General features: G+C 40.0%; 1 protein-coding gene across 2 annotated transcripts in view; it reads right to left on the bottom strand.

Annotated features, from left to right (window-relative positions):
* Nucleotides 1-14,112: 14,112 nt before the first annotated feature.
* The window catches only part of LOC104662102 (cytochrome P450 4X1), a 108,163-nt gene continuing 101,678 nt past the window's right edge, over nt 14,113-20,597 (bottom strand). For both annotated transcript variants that reach the window (XM_010362999.2, XM_010362997.2), the window contains exon 12: nt 14,113-14,870. In XM_010362999.2, the coding sequence (XP_010361301.2) occupies nt 14,696-14,870 (175 nt within the window). In that variant the 3' untranslated portion in view covers nt 14,113-14,695. The remainder of the gene's footprint in view (nt 14,871-20,597) is intronic.

The following is a 20,597-nucleotide window of genomic DNA, read 5'->3' as shown; positions in this document are numbered from 1 at the left end:
TTGACTATATATCTGCATTTTAATGTTTGGGGTTAGAACTAATACAATCAGCAAAACATCTGTCTATCTTGCTTCATTTCTAATGGAGCAGCTTCAGATGTGAAGAAAAGTAAAAGTGAAAGGAAGTACATTTCTGTAAGAAGACAGAGCAGACCATCTGAGCAAGTACTGAACATGCTTGGGTACTGCATACTATGCACAGTTTATCAAACAACACAGCACACCACTGAGTATCCCTTTTGCATGGGTTTTTGGGGACTTAGGACATAGATAACTTTGAGGGACCATAAATCTACCTATGATAATACCCATTTACAATTGGAATATATTTCTGATTTATCATTTTATCTTGATAAAATCAACTTCTATTTCTCTAATAATGCTTCTAGTCTCAAGATCTACTCTATCAGATACTAGTATGATAACCTCTGCTTTCCTTTAGTTAGTATTTTGATAGTATATTGTTCTATACTCTTTTTTTTTCTGTTTCTGTGTCCTTATATTTGAGGTTTATGTCTTTTTTTCTTTTTCTTTTTGTTTTGTTTTGTTTTGTTTTGTTTTGTTTTGTTTTGAGACAGGGTCTCACTTTATCACCCAGGGTGCAGTGTGGTGGCACCATCTCGGCTCACTGCAGACTCAACCTCCCAGGTTCAAGTGATCCTCCTGCCTCAGCACCCCCAAACAGCTGGGACTAAAGGTGTGTGCCACCACACCTGGCTAAATTTTGTATTTCTTTTGTAGAGGCAGGGTTTCACCATTTTGCCCAGGCTGGTTTCAAATTCCTGAGTTCAAGCAATTTGCCTACCCAAAGTGCTAGGATTAAAGGTGTGAGCCACTGTGCTCAGCCAAGGTTTATTTTTCATATGCAGCATATATTTAGATTTTATTAATGTAGTCTGAAAATCTTTGTGCTTTAGTTAGAGCATTTAAACCACTTATATTTAATGTAATCACTAGAATATTTGGATTTAAACGGGCCATGTAACTATTTGTTTTCTATTTAACCAATTTTTATCCCTTCTTTTATTAATTGCTGGATCATTTTATATTATTACTTTTTCTCTTTTAGATCATAAGTTTAGTTTTTATAGGTATGCTAGAAATTACAACATGCAGTCTTTATTAGAATCTAACATATGTAATTACATTAAACACTTCCCTGAAAATGCAAGGATCTTACACCATTTGAATTTCTATTTCCTACTTCCCATATTCTTAAATATTTTAAATATTGTTCTGATGGGTTTTTTAAATAATTTTTTTTAAGTTCCGAGGTATATGTGCAGGATGTGCAGGATAAGGATAATAATTAGGCCAAAATTACAGCAATTAGAATTTTACAACCAGAATCCCACATTGTGGGTGCTGCAGTGTATAGTTCTTTTGCAAAAAGTAGCATAACTATAACAATTTCTACAAGAGTTGCATAGTAAATAATTCCCATTGAAAACTTTACTTGCCAAGACATAAATAGCATTTCCCTTTGGGGATGGACAAAGTTACAAGTGTGATTCTATGAATAATTAAAATCTCCCTGCAACTATGCACTAAAAAGCAGTTTTAGTATCTGGTGATGAACTTTGAGAGAAAAGGTTAGAGATAATAAAAAGTATCTGGTGAGGTAGGAGAGGGACTGAGTAAGATGAGTAGCCCTCACTCAGTTACTTATCTTTTATGATTTTCAGCTTACGATCCTCTATTTCTTCACATTGATATTTATGACATTCCTCTGAGCTGTCGGGGTTGCTCCCTCAGCTCTTCAGGCTTTGACTTGAGTGTGATGTATCCAGGAGTTGATTCCTGTAACTTTTACTGCTGAGGGGGTTGAAAGAAGAACAGTGTAGGGCCGTTTCCAGCTTGACGTAGGGAAGGAGACAGAGCTGAGAGTTTTTACCAATACCAAAGTTCCTGGGTTAAATAAAGGTGGTTCTATTTCCTGGGATTTGGTTCTCGCTGGTTGTGTTAATTTCTATTGGAAGTGAGCTAGAGAGTTTACGTGCTTAACCAGTTGAGAGGTTTCCTGCCTGAAACAGTCTCTGAGCACACTGATAAGTTTTTGTCCTTTCCCAAGTGAAAAGCTTGGCAAAGGATTTTAAGGATTTTCCGTTGGCTGGAGGCTGGAAAACAGAGTTTGCCATCCTGACTGTAACCATCCTGAGAACCGAAAAGTATGCCCTTGAGAAGTGGCCTATTTCATTTCTGCAGGGGAACACTGGGGCTTAATTTCTGTTATGAAGCCTTCCTAAATTAGAAGGGGCTTGAAGTATGTTGATACCCTGAGGCTTCCTTGCCTTTGACTTAGCTGCCTGATCAGCTAACCTATTTTCTTCGGCTACCTTATTTGTTCCCTTTTGATGTCCCCTACAGTGCATCCCTCCTATTTCTCGTGGAAGGAAAACTGAGGATAATAACCTGCTAGTTTTGTGGTGATATTTTATAGGAGATCCATTGGTGGTCTTCCTTTTAAATGGCAGCATGAGCATGGAGAGCTAAGAAAGCATACCTAGAGTAGGTATAAATGTTAGCTGCCTTTCCTTGCTTAATTCAAGTGCTCTTGTAAGAGCTATTAGCTCACTTAATTGTTTGTGCCTGGGGAGAGACATTATTTAGAGTGACTACTGCTTATCCTGCCTTATGTACTTCTTGCTTTACTGGCTGTTTGTTAGCTAAGCGCTCCCCCAGAGGACAGTGATTCTGCCTCATCATGTGGAGTGTAAACAGTTAAACTATTTCCTAGGGTCAACTTGGAGGCTTTTTTTTTCACTCATAGAGCAGTTATGACAATGGTTTGGAAGCACGTGTACACAATAGGTTCTTCTAACTGCAACTAAGGTTGAGAAAAATATTGGAATAGAGTTTTTCCTGAGATGCCCCTTCCAGTCGTTCTATGGGAAGACGGGAGGACTGGATTTAGAGGGGAGGAAGGAGACTGGCTCTAGTGTTTAGAAGGAGGTCTGCTTTCCTTCCTTTAATTTCCAGAATCACCCGGGGCTCCTGTGCTGTAATGGCAGTTTGAGCCACTGGAGCTGGCGTTTGAGCCCCAGGACCCATCAGTCCTGCTGGACCGTCTGTGAGAGTGGTCCTGAACCCAGTGGCCTCCACCTCGGGGGCAGTTCCATCTCCAGTGATCTCCGCCACAGGCTGGACAGGGTCCAGCTGGCTTCGTCTTGCTGCCTGGGCATTCCTTCTTAAAATGCCCTGCCCTGCCACACCGACAGCAACTAGTGGATGCACCTCAGGGATCCTGGATGTTGCAAGCCTGCAAAGCTGTTGCTAGAGGCTCTGTCCTTCTCCTGAGCTTTCTCTCTTTCTTTTGGGCCACCCCCGGTCCCTATTATAAAAGACCGAAGTGGCCACCTTCAGGAGGCTCCCTAAGGTGCTATCTGGTCCTATAGCTTGCTTCTGTACTTTCCTTCTAATATTGGGAGCTACCTGTGTAATGAAGTTGTCCTTCAGGATGAGCTGCCCCTCAACTGAATTAGGGGATAAGGAGGTGGGTTCTAGTACAGCCTCTCTCAGTCTTTCCATAAAGGCTACAGAATTCTTATCTGACTTCTGGTCTATTATGGACAGTTTAGAGTAATTGAGAGGGTTGGCCCTGGTTTTCCATAGACCTTCTAACATGCATATTAAAAAGCGCTTCCTTTTCCATTTATTTTCTGAGTTATTGGGGTTCCAATTAGAGTTGTTAACCAGAATTGCCTCTCTCCCAATTTGGAATGGTGTTTTTGCTATTTCTTCACTTTCCCTATCTGCTTTCTTCCCTTTTGGTGTATTATAAGGGATATATATTGATCATCTCCAAAATTCTCTGCTGCTTGCAGCGCTGCCTGCTTTTTAGCTGCTGTGAGGGTCGGGTTTAGGAGCAGCCTAACGTCCCTCCCTGGGAGGTGAAATACCTGAGTTAAGTTTTGAAAGCCTCTATATACCTATCAGGGTCATCAGAGAATTGGCCTAAGTCTCCATTTATTTGGCTAAGATCCTAAATGAGAAGGGAACTTGAAGGGGCCCCAAGTAATGGGAATCCTCAGACAGTTTCCCTGGTGGTTACTTCTCTAATTTGGGGGAACTATTCTTTTTTGGGCCGGCCTGATATGATTGTTAAAAGAGTTGGGTTGATCTTACAATGTTTGCAAAGGTTTAGTAAAAATGCCATGCACTTGTGCAAAAGAAAATGAGTTGCTTTTCTTCTTGAAGTCCTGAGGTTAAAGAAGTTCCAGTGTTTCAGACTGCACTCCAGAGGGGTGCAAGCTGAAGATGACCTGTTACCCATCTAGAAAAAGATGTGAGAGTTCTTTTAGTCTCCTTCCTTTCCATATGACCCAGGGTGGAGGACAAGACAGGGGAGCATCCTTCTGGCTGTTTTCCCTCCCTGGTTCTTGGGTCCCGGCGCCCTGTTAAATATGCCACCTATGGTTAAAGGCGTGATCCTCCAAGCTATGGAACTGGATGAACTAAGTGATGCTTGACCCACACAACCTTAGCTTATCCACCTTGTGTAATTCCTCTTTTGCCTTCCTACGCCTGTGTAAGCTGCCTGGCTCCCCCAAAAGTGAGAGACCGTGTCATTTTTGCACAAGCCTCCTTTAATGGAGGCAATGTGCCAAATTGCATTTACCTTAGAAAAATGGTTCCAGTTAACTTGCAAACTTAGAATCCCCTTACTAAGTACCATTTTAATGGGAAACAGACTAGATGCCTTAAAAGAACAAAGGAACCGAGTGGCAATTTTCCTGCTGATGGGACAATATTGAGACTAAAATTTGGCTGTGGAAGACATTTTACTCCTAACTGCTAAAGGCAGAACTTGTGTGCCAAGCACCTTCAACGTTTATTATAACAACCTGTGGGGTATTTATAAATATCTTTATTTAAGGAAGAGAAATGGTGGCTCAAAAAGTGAAGTCAGCTGCTCAAGATGACATGCCTAAAACTAACAATTCTGGTTCAGTCCAAATCCCATGCCGTTTCCATTGTACCAGATGGCACCATGTGAACATGGTGTTCACATCATAATTTTCCTTCATCATCTCCAAGTGTTCAATAAATATTTGCTGAATTTAATTGTGCTGAATTATGTGAGGGAACAAAAATAAACAAACACTCTGTGAGGGAACAAAAATAAATAAATACTCTGTGAACTCAACTTTCATTGTGTTGGCTACCTTTATCATGTGAAACACAAGTCTTCCTAAATCAGAAGTACTAAGAACAGGGCACTGCAAAATGAGGTGGATTTGGAAGTGAAATGGAATTGCCAGGAACTAATGACTTGTTAAAAAAAAAATTAATTTTCTGCTGAGCATGGTGGCTCATACCTGTAATCCAGCGACTCAGGAGACAGAGGAAGGAGGGTCACTTGAGGCCAGGAGTTTGAGACAAGCCTAGGCAACATAGCAAGACCACATCTCTACAAAAAATTTAAAAATTATCCAGGTGTGGCAGCAGTGCCTGTAGGCCTAGCTACTCTGGAGGCTGAGGTGGGAGGATCACTTGAACAGGAATTCAAAGCCAATCATGCCACTGCTCTCCAGTCTGTGTGACAGAGGAAGACATCGACTCTAAAAATAATAATAATAAAATAAAATCACATTTTCTGATTAGAAAAAATAGTACACATTGTTTTTATTTTTAGTTAGTATCTTTTTTCTTTTTGATTTCCAACTGTTAAGTTCAGGGGTACATGTGCAGGATGTGCAGTTTGTTACATAGGTAAATGTGTGCCATAGTGGTTTGCTGCACAGATCATCCCATCATCTAGATATTAAGCCCAGCATTCATTCTCTCTCTCTCTTTTTTTTTTTTTTTTTCCAGTGGAGCCTCACTCTGTTGCCCAGGCTGGAGTACAGTGGCACGATCTTGGCTCACTGCAAACTCCACCTCCCGGGTTCAAGCGATTCTCCTGCCTCAGCCTCCCGAGTTGCAGGGACTTGAGTTGCATTGCCACCAGGCCTGGCTAATATTTTTGTTTTTTTAATAGAGACCGGGTTTCACCATGTTGGCCAGGCTGATCTCGAACTCCTGACCTCAAATGATCTGCCCACCTCAACCTCCCAAAGTGCTGGGATTACAGGCATGAGCCACCGTGCCTGGCCTCATCAGCTATTCTTGATGCTGTTCCTCCTCCCAGCTCCCACCCTCCAACAGGCCCCAGGTGTGTTGTTCCTACACCACGTGTCCATGTGTTCTCATCATTCAGCTCCCACTTATAAGTGAGAACATGTGGTATTTGGTTTTCTTTTCCTGTGTTAGTTTTCTGAGAATAATGGCTTCTAGCTCTATCCATGTCCCTGCAAAGAACATGATCTCATTCCTTCTAATGTCTGCATAGTATTTCATGGTGTTTATGTACCACATTTTCTTTATCCAGTCTGTTATTGATGGGCATTTAAGTTGATTCCATGTCTTTGCTATTGTGAATAGTGCTGCAGTGAACATACGTGTGCACCTATCTTTATAATAGAATGATTTGTATTCCTCTGGGTATACACCCAGTCATGGGATCGTTGGATCAAATGGTATTGCTTTTGGCGTCTTTGTCATGAAGTCTTTGCCCACGCCTTTGTCTTGAATGGTATTGCCTAGATTTTTGTCTGGGGTTTTTATAGTTTCGGGTTTTACGTTTAAGTCTTTAATCCATCTTGAGTTGATTTTTGCACATAATGTAAGGAAGCTTCCATTTTTTCCACATGACTAGTCAGTTCTCCCAGCATGATTTGTTACATAGGGAATCCTTTTTCCATTGCTTGTTATTGTTGACTTGGCTGAAGATCAGATGATTGTAGGCGTGCAGGCTTATTTCTGGGTTCCCTATTCTGTTCCATTGGTCTCTGTGTCTGTTCTTGCACCAGTACCATGCTTTTTTAGTTACTGTAGTCTTGTGGTATAACTTGAAGAGGCCTGCAGCTTTGTTTTGTTTGTTTGTTTGTTTGTTTTCTTAGGATTGTGTTGGCTATTCAGGCTCTTTTTGCTTCCATATGAATTTTTTTTTTTTTTTTTTTTTTTTTTTGAGACTGACTGTCACTCTGTCGCCCAGGCTGGAGTGCAGTGGTGTGCTCCCGGCTCACTGCAACCTCCACCTCCCGGGTTCAGGTGATTCTTGTGTCTCAGCCTCCTGAGTAGCTGGGATTACAGATGCCAGTCATCATGCCTGGCTAATTTTTGTATTTTTAGTAGAGATGGGGTTTCATCATGTTGGCCAGGCTGGTCTTGAACTCCTGACCTCAAGTGATCCTCCCGCCTCGGCCTTCCAAAGTGCTGGGATTACAGGCGTGAGCCACTGCACCCAGTCCCATATGAATTTTAAAAGATTTTCTAATTCTATGAAGAATCTCCATAGTACTTTAAGGGGAACAGCATTGAATCTATAAATTGCTTTGGGCAATATGGCCATGTTCATGATATTGATTCTTCTTACTCAAGAGCATGGAATGTTTTCCCACTTGTTTGTGTCATCCCAGATTTCTTTGAGCAGTGGTTTGTAGTTCTTCTCGAAAAGGTCCTTCACTTCCCCTGTTAGATATATTCCTAGATATTTTATTCTTTTGTGGCAGTTGTGAATGGGAGCTCATTCATGATTTGGCTCTTGGCTTGTCTATTGTTCATGGAAAAATAGTACACATTAATTGTTAAACAAAATTAAATAAACAGTAAAGGAAATTAAAACTGCCCGCAATCCCATTTGGTAACACTACTATTTTCCTTCAATATTGTGTCTATTCAACTTGTATATTTTTAAATTACTATTATCTCACATACACCTATGTAATACATTTCTAATACTGCTCTTTTCACCTAATATTAAATCATGAGCTTTTCCCTTATCATTAAGAAGTTATTCAAAGACATAATTTTAGTTACTACATAATGTCTCATTTTATGGGTGGTCCATACTTTATTTTACCTTTGCCTATTTTTGGCCACTTACGATCTTCCCTTCTTTTGACTATGGTATTAAACATTCTTGTACATAAATCTCTTGTGCAATTTTTAAACATTTTATTAGAGTTTATTCCTTTAAGTAGAATTAATAAATCAAAAAATATGAATGTCAGTGGGACTCTCGATTTATTCTGGCCAGTGGAATTCTGTTGAGTCATTTCTTTTTACATCGTCTGGTGTTCTGTTAAGGTTTGAAAAAAAGTAAAACAGAAAAACATATGCCAAATTAGTTGTATTAATTTTGAATTTAAAACACTTTTTGTATCATCATTGCTACAATTGAAAAAGATAACAATCCATAGCCAGCTTTGGATAAAGATCATCACTGTAATTTTTTAGAGCGAAAACACCAAAGACTTCTCTGAAGCAGATCTCCAGGCTGAAGTGAAAACGTTCACGATTGCAGGACATGACACCACATCCAGTGCTATCTCCTGGATCCTTTACTGCTTGGCAAAGTACCCTGAGCATCAGCAGAGATGCTGAGATGAAATCAGGGAACTCCTAGGGGATAGGTCTTCTATTACCTGGTAAGATCCGTATGCCTATTTCATCCTGAATTTTCTCCTTATACATTTGATTATTTCTCTCTTCTGTTATCAGTGAGTTATTGTGTATTGAGATAGTCTGTATGCATTTGGAAGGGTAAGTGTGCAGGCTAGAGTCCTATGTTATTTAAAGATTATCACTAGTTTTTATATAGAAAAACATTGTGTCAATCACACAGTATTCAGTATGCCCTATTTTATTCCTTTCCTCACTTCAGGCAATGGTACAATTGCAGAAGGAATAGTCTGCCTGCCTTCATTATGTCACGGAAGGCAGGAATATAACAAACCCCTCTTTCTCCAAGATGCAAATGGACTTCTTAGGACTCCAGCTTTTACCACCTTAGATTGCAAGTAAGATGTTCAATCACTTGATATGAAAGAGAATTCACACCCCTCTTCCTTATCACCATCTCTGAACCTTAAACACTGCCACCTCACAATTATGATTATCCTTGAGCTGCTGCATATTTCATGGTGTTAATAAAACCAAACCGATCATGTTTTAAAAACTTTTAAAATGGTGAAACATAGAACACATTCAAAAAGTACAGGGAACAGATGTACAGCTTAAAATGTTGTCTAACAAACAGCCATATAGTTGCAACCCTGGTTTAAAAGAAAAATTGCATATTACCAGCACTGCTAAACACCTCATGCCTGCCTTCCCATCACAAACCCCCTCTCTTTCTCCAAGATGTGAATGTTTTCCTGACTTTAATAACATTCATTCTGTTTTTGTTTATGGTTTTGTTGCTGCCATGCAGGGTGCCCTCCTTAGATAGCTGAGCACAGTTGCTTTTTTTTTTTTTTTCTTTTTCAGTCTTCCAACACTTATAGAAACAATTCCTTGTGTTATATTCCTGTTTGAACTACCTACTGCAGTTTCCATTTTCCTCACTGATCCTTAAATGTAAGAGTTGCATTCATATAAATTACTACTACAGACCCCAAAGTGAATGTCATGTAAAGAAGACAAATCTCATCTTCTTTTAAAAAATACATAAAATAACCTGTGTCTACCAATCACTAGCAGCTCTTCCTGTTCTTTCCCCATCCCAGCCCTGCATTTCGGAAACGCACATGAATGGAATCTTTGAAAATTAAATATTGATTTCCCATTTACTGACACACTCTTTCTAGATTATTTTATTTTCCTATTGAATTATTTCCATTAAAATGTTTTATAATATTATGTTAAGCATTCAAATGTATGCTAATCCAGAGACTTAAAATTTCTTTTAGGAATTGAAAAAATTAGGTAGACTGGACAAAAGATTGCATCAAGGCAATGCCTTCTGGTAAGGGATACTCTCTTGTCTCTATGGATGCAGAAAAGAGCACAGTTGTCCATGATATCTTCTAAACCAATAGAAAGATAAATTTCCCTGGCCCCCAAAGAGATCAGAATAATAAAGATGCTGTTTTCAAATAGCAAATAACACAGGAAACCACAAATATGGAAATAAAGCCAGAAGGATATGTCTCAGACTCCCATAAGGAAACAAAAGTTTATTGAATCTCTACTCTGTAACAGACACTATACTATGCCTTTACATAAGAACTCTCCTTTCATCTTCTCAGTAACATTATGAAGGAAGTGTTGCTATGGTCAGTTTGACAGGAGAAAACTACAGCTCATGGAGATAATTCAGCCACTAGGAAGTGGAGTCAGGATTTGAAATCAAATGTGACTTGAACCCTAAAACCCAAATTTTCTAAAATTTAGCTTGTGGGAGTAGCTGCAGAAGACAGTTGGTTCCAGGGTGACTGCCATGAACACCCTCAGGTCTCCGCATGTTGACTCTGTGATAGTGGATGTTAGTGAAAGCCTTCATCTGACTTGCCAACACCATAGACCCAAAACACTGGGGACTTAGAAAGACAGAACTGTCTCTAAATACATAAATAGTTGCCAAGGCTCCAAGAGTTTTGGGTCTGCTATTCAATGACTAAGAGATCTTGGGTATGTCACCTGATCTCATTGAACTCCTCTTTACTCATCTGGAATTGAGCGTAATAGTAATACTACATACATCACAAGGCGAGTGGTACAGATTCAATTATATAAAAGTAATAGAAGAACTCTGAAAACTATCAATTTATAAAGAAATTTTGAGTGTGCCAATGGGTGAAAATCATAAGAAAGGTTTGGGTTCAGTATTCTGAAACACTTTTGTGAATGACAGCTGCCTAAGAATGAAATGACTTGCTTCCTGAGCTAATGGGTGCCTCCATTACTAGACTGGGACATTGCCAAATTTCTTAATACTTAGGCAGAGGAAGGGCTCTCAGTTGGGTCTAGACATGGGTTCACGGTTGACCAATGCCATGAAATCATAGACACATTGTTGGTGCTAGGAGCATGCACAAGTTTCTGGAGAAGATCCATGATATTCTTCCTATTTGGGAAAATGTCTATGATTCAGAAAAGGTAAAAAATAAAAAAGACAATTGATATAACTGGCAACTTGGTTGGACATATTATACTTTATGGAAAAAGTTTAAGGTTACTATTCAAGAAACTGAGCACTCTTTTTTGCTTGTGTGTCAGCTCCCAGTTGAGGGAACAAGAAGAGAGTTACAGTATTTTGTCCAAGCCTATGTGGCTGCTTCAGGATGCTTGCCCACCCCCTCTATTCCTGGTTTACTACTGGATATTTGGTAATGAAAACTACTCCTTTCTTTTCTCATGAACCTCTTAACGGTTTTTATAAAAAGTAACAGAATGGGAAAAAATCACAAAGAAGAGTTATAACCAAGGATTATTATCCACAATATATAAAGAACTCATAAAAATCAACAAGAAAAACACAACTCTATAGAAAAACAAACATAAGACAGTGTACAGATAAATCACAGAGAACAACACAAAGATAAACATAAATGGCCAACAAATGTTTTTAAAATTTTAAGTAACTTAAATATTAAATAAGGAAAATAGTTAAATAAATTATAGTACATTCACATTACAGAATACCATGAAACCATGATAAGGAATGAGATAACTTTTATTAAGTGAAAAAATCAATAACAATATAGGTATTGTCCAGCAATTTTCCATTGTTATTTTAAACAGCCCTGAAACAAACAGTAGAAATATACTGTTTGTACCAAGTAAAAGCAAACCGATCTTGATTATCAGGATAGACAGGAAATGAAAAGAAAGCACTGATCACACCAGTAACAGCTGACAGCTTACTTTAACAAAAGGGTCCTGTATAGAGGAGTTTCAACAAGATAATAATTCATTTGTCTCCTACATAAATGCCTTTCGAAGTTAGGTGGTCCAAAGGTAGTTAAGTAGTTTGCTCTACAAGGTCATCCTGGCACCTAGGCTCTTTCTACACTGTTGTCCTGCTCTTTTCAACATACGGCTTTCAGTGAAAGATCTAAGATAGCTGCTCTAGCTCCTGCCACCAGTTGCCTTTACGAAAGTGGGAAGGAGATAAAAGGGAAAGGGAAAGCATGCACTTTTCCTTTTGAAGATATTAGCTGGCTGTTGTACACACACTTCTGCTCACAGTTCTGCTCAAAATTTAGTCACATGACACATCTCATTGAAAGAGAGGAAGGGAATTATGGCAACCACGTGCTCAGCTAACATTTCTATTTCTGTAGGAGTGGAGAAAGGATGTTGAAGGGACGTTGAGTCATCTTTGCCACAAATAGCTTATGTTTTAAACATGGACTGGGATGTGTCCTTTGAAATAGAAGCAGTATAAAGGGTAGGATTGACTAGGAAGGGTGTCACATCATTTACAGTTCAGTAATCAAGAGTCATTCAAATTTCCTGCAGGCCATCTGAGTTAATTTATAAAGAAAATGGCAAGGCTCACCACAAATATAATTACTGCTGTAAGTTCTAGAATGCACCAAGCACACATGACCATAGGGGCTGTAGGCTTCCACTTACCCTTACTCCATGCTAAAGCACTGGACATAGGTTACAAATTAAACTGGTGGTCAGCGAAAGCTGCCCCCAATTATTGGTGATTGATATGGTTTGGCTCTGTATCCCCACCCAAATCTCACTGTAATCCCCATGTGTTGAGGGAAGGACCTGTAATCTCCACGTGTGGAGGGAGAGAGGTGACTGGATCATGGAGGTGGTTTCCTCCATGCTGTGCTTGTGATAGTGAGTACCCGGAGACCTGAGGGTTTTATAAGTGTTTGATGGTTCCTTCTTCAAATGCTAGCTCTGTCACCTACTGCCATGTAAAACGTTCCTGCTTCCCCTTTTCCCATGGTTGTAAGTTTCCTGAGGCCTCCCCAGCCATGCCGAACTGTGAGTCAAACCTCTTTTCTTTATAAATAACCCAGTCTTGGGTAATATCTCTATAGTGGTGTGAAAATAGGCTAACACAGTTATCTTCCCAAATAGTGCATATGGACACAGAGAAAGCAACAGGAAAATAGGATCTATATCAGTTATTTGAACCCTGCCAGATATTTTTATATGGGGTATTTGAGGCCACTACCTTTGAGAACTGAATCCTCTCTATCCCCTCATAAACTCTTGGCAGGATATGAGTTTTGCCATACTAAGCATGGCGACTCTTCTATGTGGTTAAGGTAATTCTTGGTCTCACAAGCTACCTTCTTTCTCATACTTAGCCTCTCTCCTTATTAGATGCCTCAGGGGCCTACACCACTTTTACTATAGGATTTAGTCATAATCGAAATGTCCAGCAAGGCAAAGTATTGATGACTGCATAGTGAGAGCAAACCAGTCACAAGTACTGTCAAAATTGTTCCTATAATCAAATAGGATATCTTTGGTTAGTCTTCCTAATCTTAGATTTCCCCCAGTCCCTAACCACCTATTTCCAATCAATTAATGAGTCCTAGCTTCTTTACCAAATGCCACCCAAATCCATTTCACATTCATTTCCCTTCAACTTCACCCTTGCCAAGCCACCACCATCTCTCCTCTGTACATTGCAACAGCTTCCTAACTGGTTTCCCTGTTTCCCCACCACTCTTGCCCCTTCTAATGCACTTACTTAATCTCCGTATAATGGATGTAAAACTTGCTTAAAATGTAATTCACCTCGTATCTCACCTCTGATGAAAGCCCTTCAAAGGCCTCCTCCTGCACTTAAAGATAAGTCTAAATTTCTGATTAGGCTCAAATGAGTGATGAATTTGGAAATTATGAAGACATTTCCCTGTAGGCTGTACAAGATTACCACCAGGAAAACATGCAGAATATATAATATTCCAGATAAAGGCTTTCTTATCCAGGGCTCAAAACCCAGAAACCTTAAAAAATGTAAGTACCTTACTTCATGAAAATTTAAAAGGTTCTATATAGTAAAAGACATCATAAATACAGTTGTTTATAAAAAGTGACAGAATGGGAAAAATTACAAAAAATAGTTATAATCAAGGATTATTATCCACAATATATAAAGAACTCATAAAAATCAATAAGAAAAAGGCAATTCCACAGAAAAACAAGCATAAACAGTGTACAGACAAATCACAGAGAACAAAACAAATATAAACATAAATGGCCAACAAACATGTTTTTAAAAAACTAGAAATAACTTAAATGCCCAATAAGGAAAACAGTTAAATAAATTATAGTGCATTCATACTACAGAATACCATAAAGCCATGATAAGGGATAAGGTGAATATTTATTAAGTGAAAAAATCAGTAACAATATAGGAATAATCACATCTATATGAACACATTGCTATATTTTACATATAAAATGTATAGGAAACAGCCTGAAAGAATGCACACCAAATTATTCTGTTTTCAGGAAAAGCAGTAGGATTGGTCAGGGCATGGAATCTAGGCTACGTGAAGTGAGATTTAAAATTTTTATTCTACATGCTTTTCTAGTGTTGGGAATTTTTGACAGTGAGCATACATGCACTTATTACTTGCATAATTCTGAAAACTATTTTGAAAACAACAGAAAATATAGGAAAGTCTATTGGTGTATATAGCATTAACAGTAATGAAAGTTTAACAGAAAAGATCTGAAGATCTCCCAAAGTCATATAGAAACAGATCTAGCTGACACACTGTGTACCTAGAAATGATTTTGGATCATGTGTAGCTTCGCAGAGACCCCTATCCCACCAACCTCCAATCCTCCCACCATACACTGATCCCTTTCTATCTGCTTGGATCATTAGCTGTAAATTTAACTTAAAAACAAAGTATATTTAATCATTGTACCCTGAGATCTAACATTCAGAGAGCTTCTTCAGGTGCAAATACATCCCATTCTTGGGCTTGAGGATAAAATGGTTGGAGAAAGTAGGAGGCCTGGTGGGGTCTGGAGTCACTCTAAAGTGGAGCAGAATCAAAGCAATGGTCACCTTTAACTGAATCATGGCAAACTGCTGCCCGATGCAGTTCCTGAAGACAACAGGGAAAGAAAGTGATACATGAAAAAATGATGTTTCTTCTGACTATATTAAAATACTAGCACAGAAGATGGCCGAATAGGAACAGCTCCAGTCTCCAACTCCCAGCGCGAGTGACACAGAACACCGGTGATTTCTGCATTTTCAACTGAGGTACTGGGGTCATCTCACTAGGGAGTGCCGGACAATCGGTGCTGGTCAGCTGCTGCAGCCTGACCAGCGAGAGCTGAAGCAGGGCGAGGCATCACCTCACCTGGAAGCGCAAGGGGGAAGGGGATCCGTTTTCCTAGCCAGGGGAACTGAGACACACAACACCTGCAAAATCGGGTAACTCCCACCCCAATACTGCGCTGTAAGCATACAGGCACACCAGAATATATCCCACACCTGGCCGGGAGGGTCCCACGCCCACGAAGCCTCCCTCACTGCTAACACAGCAGTCTGCCGCGATCTATCCGCAAGGCAGCAGCGAGGCTGGGGGAGGGGCGCCCGCCATTCCTGAGGCTTAAGTAGGTAAACAAAGCCTCTGGGAAGCTCGAACTGGGTGGAGCTCACAGCAGCTCAAGGAAGCCTGCCTGTCTCTGTAGTCTCCACCTCTGGGGACAGCGCACAGCTGAAGACCAACAGGGGAAGTAGCGGGAGCCGGTGCAGACGCGAACGACTCTGTCTGACAGCTTTGGGGAGAGCCGTGGATCTCCCAACGCGGAGGTTGAGATCTGAGAACGGACAGACTGCCTGCTCAGGTGTGTCCCTGACCCCTGAGTAGCCTAGCTGGGAGAAATCCCCCACTAGGGGCAGTCTGACACCCCACACCTCACAGGGTGGAGTACACCCCTGAGAGGAAACTTCCAAAGGAAGAATCAGACAGGTACACTCGCTGTTCAGCAATATTCTATCTTCGGCAACCTCTGCTGCTGATACCCAGGCAAACAGGGTCTGGAGTGGACCTCAAGCAATCTCCAACAGACCAACAGACAGTCCTTCTGACTGTCAGAAGGAAAACTATCAAACAGGAAGGACACCTATACCAAAACCCCATCAGTACGTCACCACCATCAAAGACCAGAGACAGATAAAACCACAAAGATGGGGAAGAAGCAGGGCAGAAAAGCTGGAAATTCAAAAAATAAGAGCGCATCTCCCCCTGCAAAGGAGCGCAGCCCATCGCCAGCAACGGATCAAAGCTGGTCAGAGAATGACTTGGACGAGAGGAGAGAAGAAGGCTTCAGTCCATCAAACTTATCAGAGCTAAAGGAGGAATTACGTACCCAGCGCAAAGAAACTAAAAATCTTGAAAAAAGAGTGGAAGAATTGACAGCTAGACTAATTAATGCAGAGAAGATCATAAACGAAATGACAGAGATGAAAACCATGACACGAGAAATACGTGACAAATGCACAAGCTTCAGTAACCGACTCGATCAACTGGAAGAAAGAGTATCAGCGATTGAGGATCAGATGAATGAAATGAAGCGAGAAGAGAAACCAAAAGAAAAAAGAAGAAAAAGAAATGAGCAAAGCCTGCAAGAAGTATGGGATTACGTAAAAAGACCAAATCTACGCCTGATTGGGGTGCCTGAAAGTGAGGGGAAAATGGAACCAAGTTGGAAAACACTCTTCAGGAAATCATCCAGGAGAACTTCCCCAACCTAGTAGGGCAGGCCAACATTCAAATTCAGGAAATACAGAGAACGCCACAAAGATACTCCTCCAGAAGAGCAACTCCAAGACACATAATTGCCAGATTCACCAAAGTTGAAATGAAGGAAAAAATCTTAAGGGCAGCCAGAGAGAAAGGTCGGGTTACCCACAAAGGGAAGCCCATCAGACTAACAGCAGATCTCTCGGCAGAAACTCTACAAGCCAGAAGAGAGTGGGGGCCAATATTCAACGTTCTTAAAGAAAAGAATTTTCAACCCAGAATTTCATATCCAGCCAAACTAAGTTTCATAAGTGAAGGAGAAATAAAATCCTTTACAGATAAGCAAATGCTTAGAGATTTTCTCACCACCAGGCCTGCCTTACAAGAGACCCTGAAGGAAGCACTAAACATGGAAAGGAACAACCGGTACCAGCCATTGCAAAAACATGCCAAAATGTAAAGACCATCGAGGCTAGGAAGAAACTGCATCAACTAACGAGCAAACTAACCAGTTAATATCATAATGGCAGGATCAAGTTCACACATAACAATATTAACCTTAAATGTTAATGGACTAAATGCTCCAATTAAAAGACACAGACTGGCAAACTGGATAAAGAGTCAAGACCCATCAGTCTGCTGTATTCAGGAGACCCATCTCACATGCAGAGACATACATAGGCTCAAAATAAAGGGATGGAGGAAGATCTACCAAGCAAATGGAGAACAAAAAAAAGCAGGGGTTGCAATCCTTGTCTCTGATAAAACAGACTTTAAACCATCAAAGATCAAAAGAGACAAAGAAGGCCATTACATAATGGTAAAGGGATCAATTCAACAGGAAGAGCTAACTCTCCTAAATATATATGCACCCAATACAGGAGCACCCAGATTCATAAAGCAAGTCCTTAGGGACTTACAAAGAGACTTAGACTCCCATACAATAATAATGGGAGACTTCAACACTCCGCTGTCAACCTTAGACAGATCAACAAGACAGAAAGTTAACAAGGATATCCAGGAATTGAACTCATCTCTGCACCAAGCAGACCTAATAGACATCTATAGAACTCTCCACCCCAAATCAACAGAATATACATTCTTCTCAGCACCACATCGCACTTATTCCAAAATTGACCACATAATTGGAAGTAAAGCACTCCTCAGCAAATGTAAAAGAACAGAAATTATAACAAACTGTCTCTCAGACCACAGTGCAATCAAACTAGAACTCAGGACTAAGAAAATCAATCAAAACCGCTCAACTACATGGAAACTGAACAACCTGCTCCTGAATGACTACTGGGTACATGACGAAATGAAAGCAGAAATAAAGATGTTCTTTGAAACCAATGAGAACAAAGATACAACATACCAGAATCTCTGGGACACATTTAAAGCAGTGTGTAGAGGGAAATTTATAGCACTAAATGCCCACAAGAGAAAGCAGGAAAGATCTAAAATTGACACTCTAACATCACAATTAAAAGAACTAGAGAGGCAAGAGCAAACACATTCAAAAGCTAGCAGAAGGCAAGAAATAACTAAGATCAGAGCCGAACTGAAGGAGATAGAGACACAAAAAACCCTCCAAAAAATCAATGAATCCAGGAGTTGGTTTTTTGAAAAGATCAACAAAATTGACAGACCGCTAGCAAGGCTAATAAAGAAGAAAAGAGAGAGGAATCAAATAGATGCAATAAAAAATGATAAAGGGGATATCACCACTGACCCCACAGAAATACAAACTACCATCAGAGAATACTATAAACGCCTCTACGCAAATCAACTAGAAAATCTAGAAGAAATGGATAATTTCCTGGACACTTACACTCTTCCAAGACTAAACCAGGAAGAAGTTGAATCCCTGAATAGACCAATAGCAGGCTCTGAAATTGAGGCAACAATTAATAGCCTACCCACCAAAAAAAGTCCAGGACCAGATGGATTCACAGCTGAATTCTACCAGAGGTACAAGGAGGAGCTGGTACCATTCCTTCTGAAACTATTCCAATCAATAGAAAAAGAGGGAATCCTCCCTAACTCATTTTATGAGGCCAACATCATCCTGATACCAAAGCCTGGCAGAGACACAACAAAAAAAGAGAATTTTAGACCAATATCCCTGATGAACATTGATGCAAAAATTCTCAATAAAATACTGGCAAACCGGATTCAGCAGCACATCAAAAAGCTTATCCACCATGATCAAGTGGGCTTCATCCCTGGGATGCAAGGCTGGTTCAACATTCGCAAATCAATAAACGTAATCCAGCATATAAACAGAACCAAAGACAAGAACCACATGATTGTCTCAATAGATGCAGAAAAGGCTTTTGACAAAATTCAACAGCCCTTCATGCTAAAAACGCTCAATAAATTCGGTATTGATGGAACGTATCTCAAAATAATAAGAGCCATTTATGACAAACCCACAGCTAATATCACACTGAATGGGCAAAAACTGGAAAAATTCCCTTTGAAAACTGGCACAAGACAGGGATGCCCTCTCTCACCACTCCTATTCAACATAGTGTTGGAAGTTCTGGCTAGGGCAATCAGGCAAGAGAAAGAAATCAAGGGTATCCAGTTAGGAAAAGAAGAAGTCAAATTGTCCCTGTTTGCAGATGACATGATTGTATATTTAGAAAACCCCATCGTCTCAGCCCAAAATCTCCTTAAGCTGATAAGCAACTTCAGCAAAGTCTCAGGATACAAAATTAATGTGCAAAAATCACAAGCATTCTTATACACCAGTAACAGACAAGCAGAGAGCCAAATCAGGAATGAACTTCCATTCACAATTGCTTCAAAGAGAATAAAATACCTAGGAATCCAGCTTACAAGGGATGTAAAGGACCTCTTCAAGGAGAACTACAAACCACTGCTCAGTGAAATAAAAGAGGACACAAACAAATGGAAGAACATACCATGCTCATGGATAGGAAGAATCAATATCGTGAAAATGGCCATACTCCCCAAGGCTATTTATAGATTCAATGCCATCCCCATCAAGCTACCAATGAGTTTCTTCACAGAATTGGAAAAAACTGCTTTAAAGTTCATATGGAACCAAAAAAGAGCCCGTATTGCCAAGACAATCCTAAGTCAAAAGGACAAAGCTGGAGGCGTCACGCTACCTGACTTCAAACTATACTACAAGGCTACAGTAACCAAAACAGCATGGTACTGGTACCAAAACAGAGATATAGACCAATGGAACAGAACAGAGTCCTCAGAAATAATACCGCACATCTACAGCCATCTGATCTTTGACAAACCTGAGAGAAACAAGAAATGGGGAAAGGATTCCCTATTTAATAAATGGTGCTGGGAAAATTGGCTAGCCATAAGTAGAAAGCTGAAACTGGATCCTTTCCTTACCCCTTATACGAAGATTAATTCAAGATGGATTAGAGACTTAAATGTTAGACCTAATACCATAAAAACCCTAGAAGAAAATCTAGGTAGTACCATTCAGGACATAGGCATGGGCAAGGACTTCATGTCTAAAACACCAAAAGCAACGGCAGCAAAAGCAAAAATTGACAAATGGGATCTAATTAAACTAAAGAGCTTTTGCACAGCAAAAGAAACTACCATCAGAGTGAATAGGCAACCTACAGAATGGGAGAAAATTTTTGCAACCTACTCATCTGACAAAGGGCTAATATCCAGAATCTACAAAGAACTCAAACAAATATACAAGAAAAAAACAAACAACCCCATCAAAAAGTGGGGAAAGGATATGAACAGACATTTCTCAAAAGAAGATATTCATACAGCCAACAGACACATGAAAAAATGCTCATCGTCACTCGCCATCAGAGAAATGCAAATCAAAACCACAATGAGATACCATCTCACACCAGTTAGAATGGCAATCATTAAGAAGTCAGGAAACAACAGGTGTTGGAGAGGATGTGGAGAAATAGGAACACTTTTACACTGTTGGTGGGATTGTAAACTAGTTCAACCATTATGGAAAACAGTATGGCAATTCCTCAAGGATCTAGAACTAGATGTACCATATGACCCAGCCATCCCACTACTGGGTATATACCCAAAGGATTATAA

The sequence above is a fragment of the Rhinopithecus roxellana genome, chromosome 12 (assembly GCF_007565055.1).
Source record: "Rhinopithecus roxellana isolate Shanxi Qingling chromosome 12, ASM756505v1, whole genome shotgun sequence".
Classification (NCBI taxonomy): domain Eukaryota; kingdom Metazoa; phylum Chordata; class Mammalia; order Primates; family Cercopithecidae; genus Rhinopithecus; species Rhinopithecus roxellana.
Note: the sequence above shows the minus strand (reverse complement) of the source record. Positions and strands in the feature narration are given on the sequence as shown.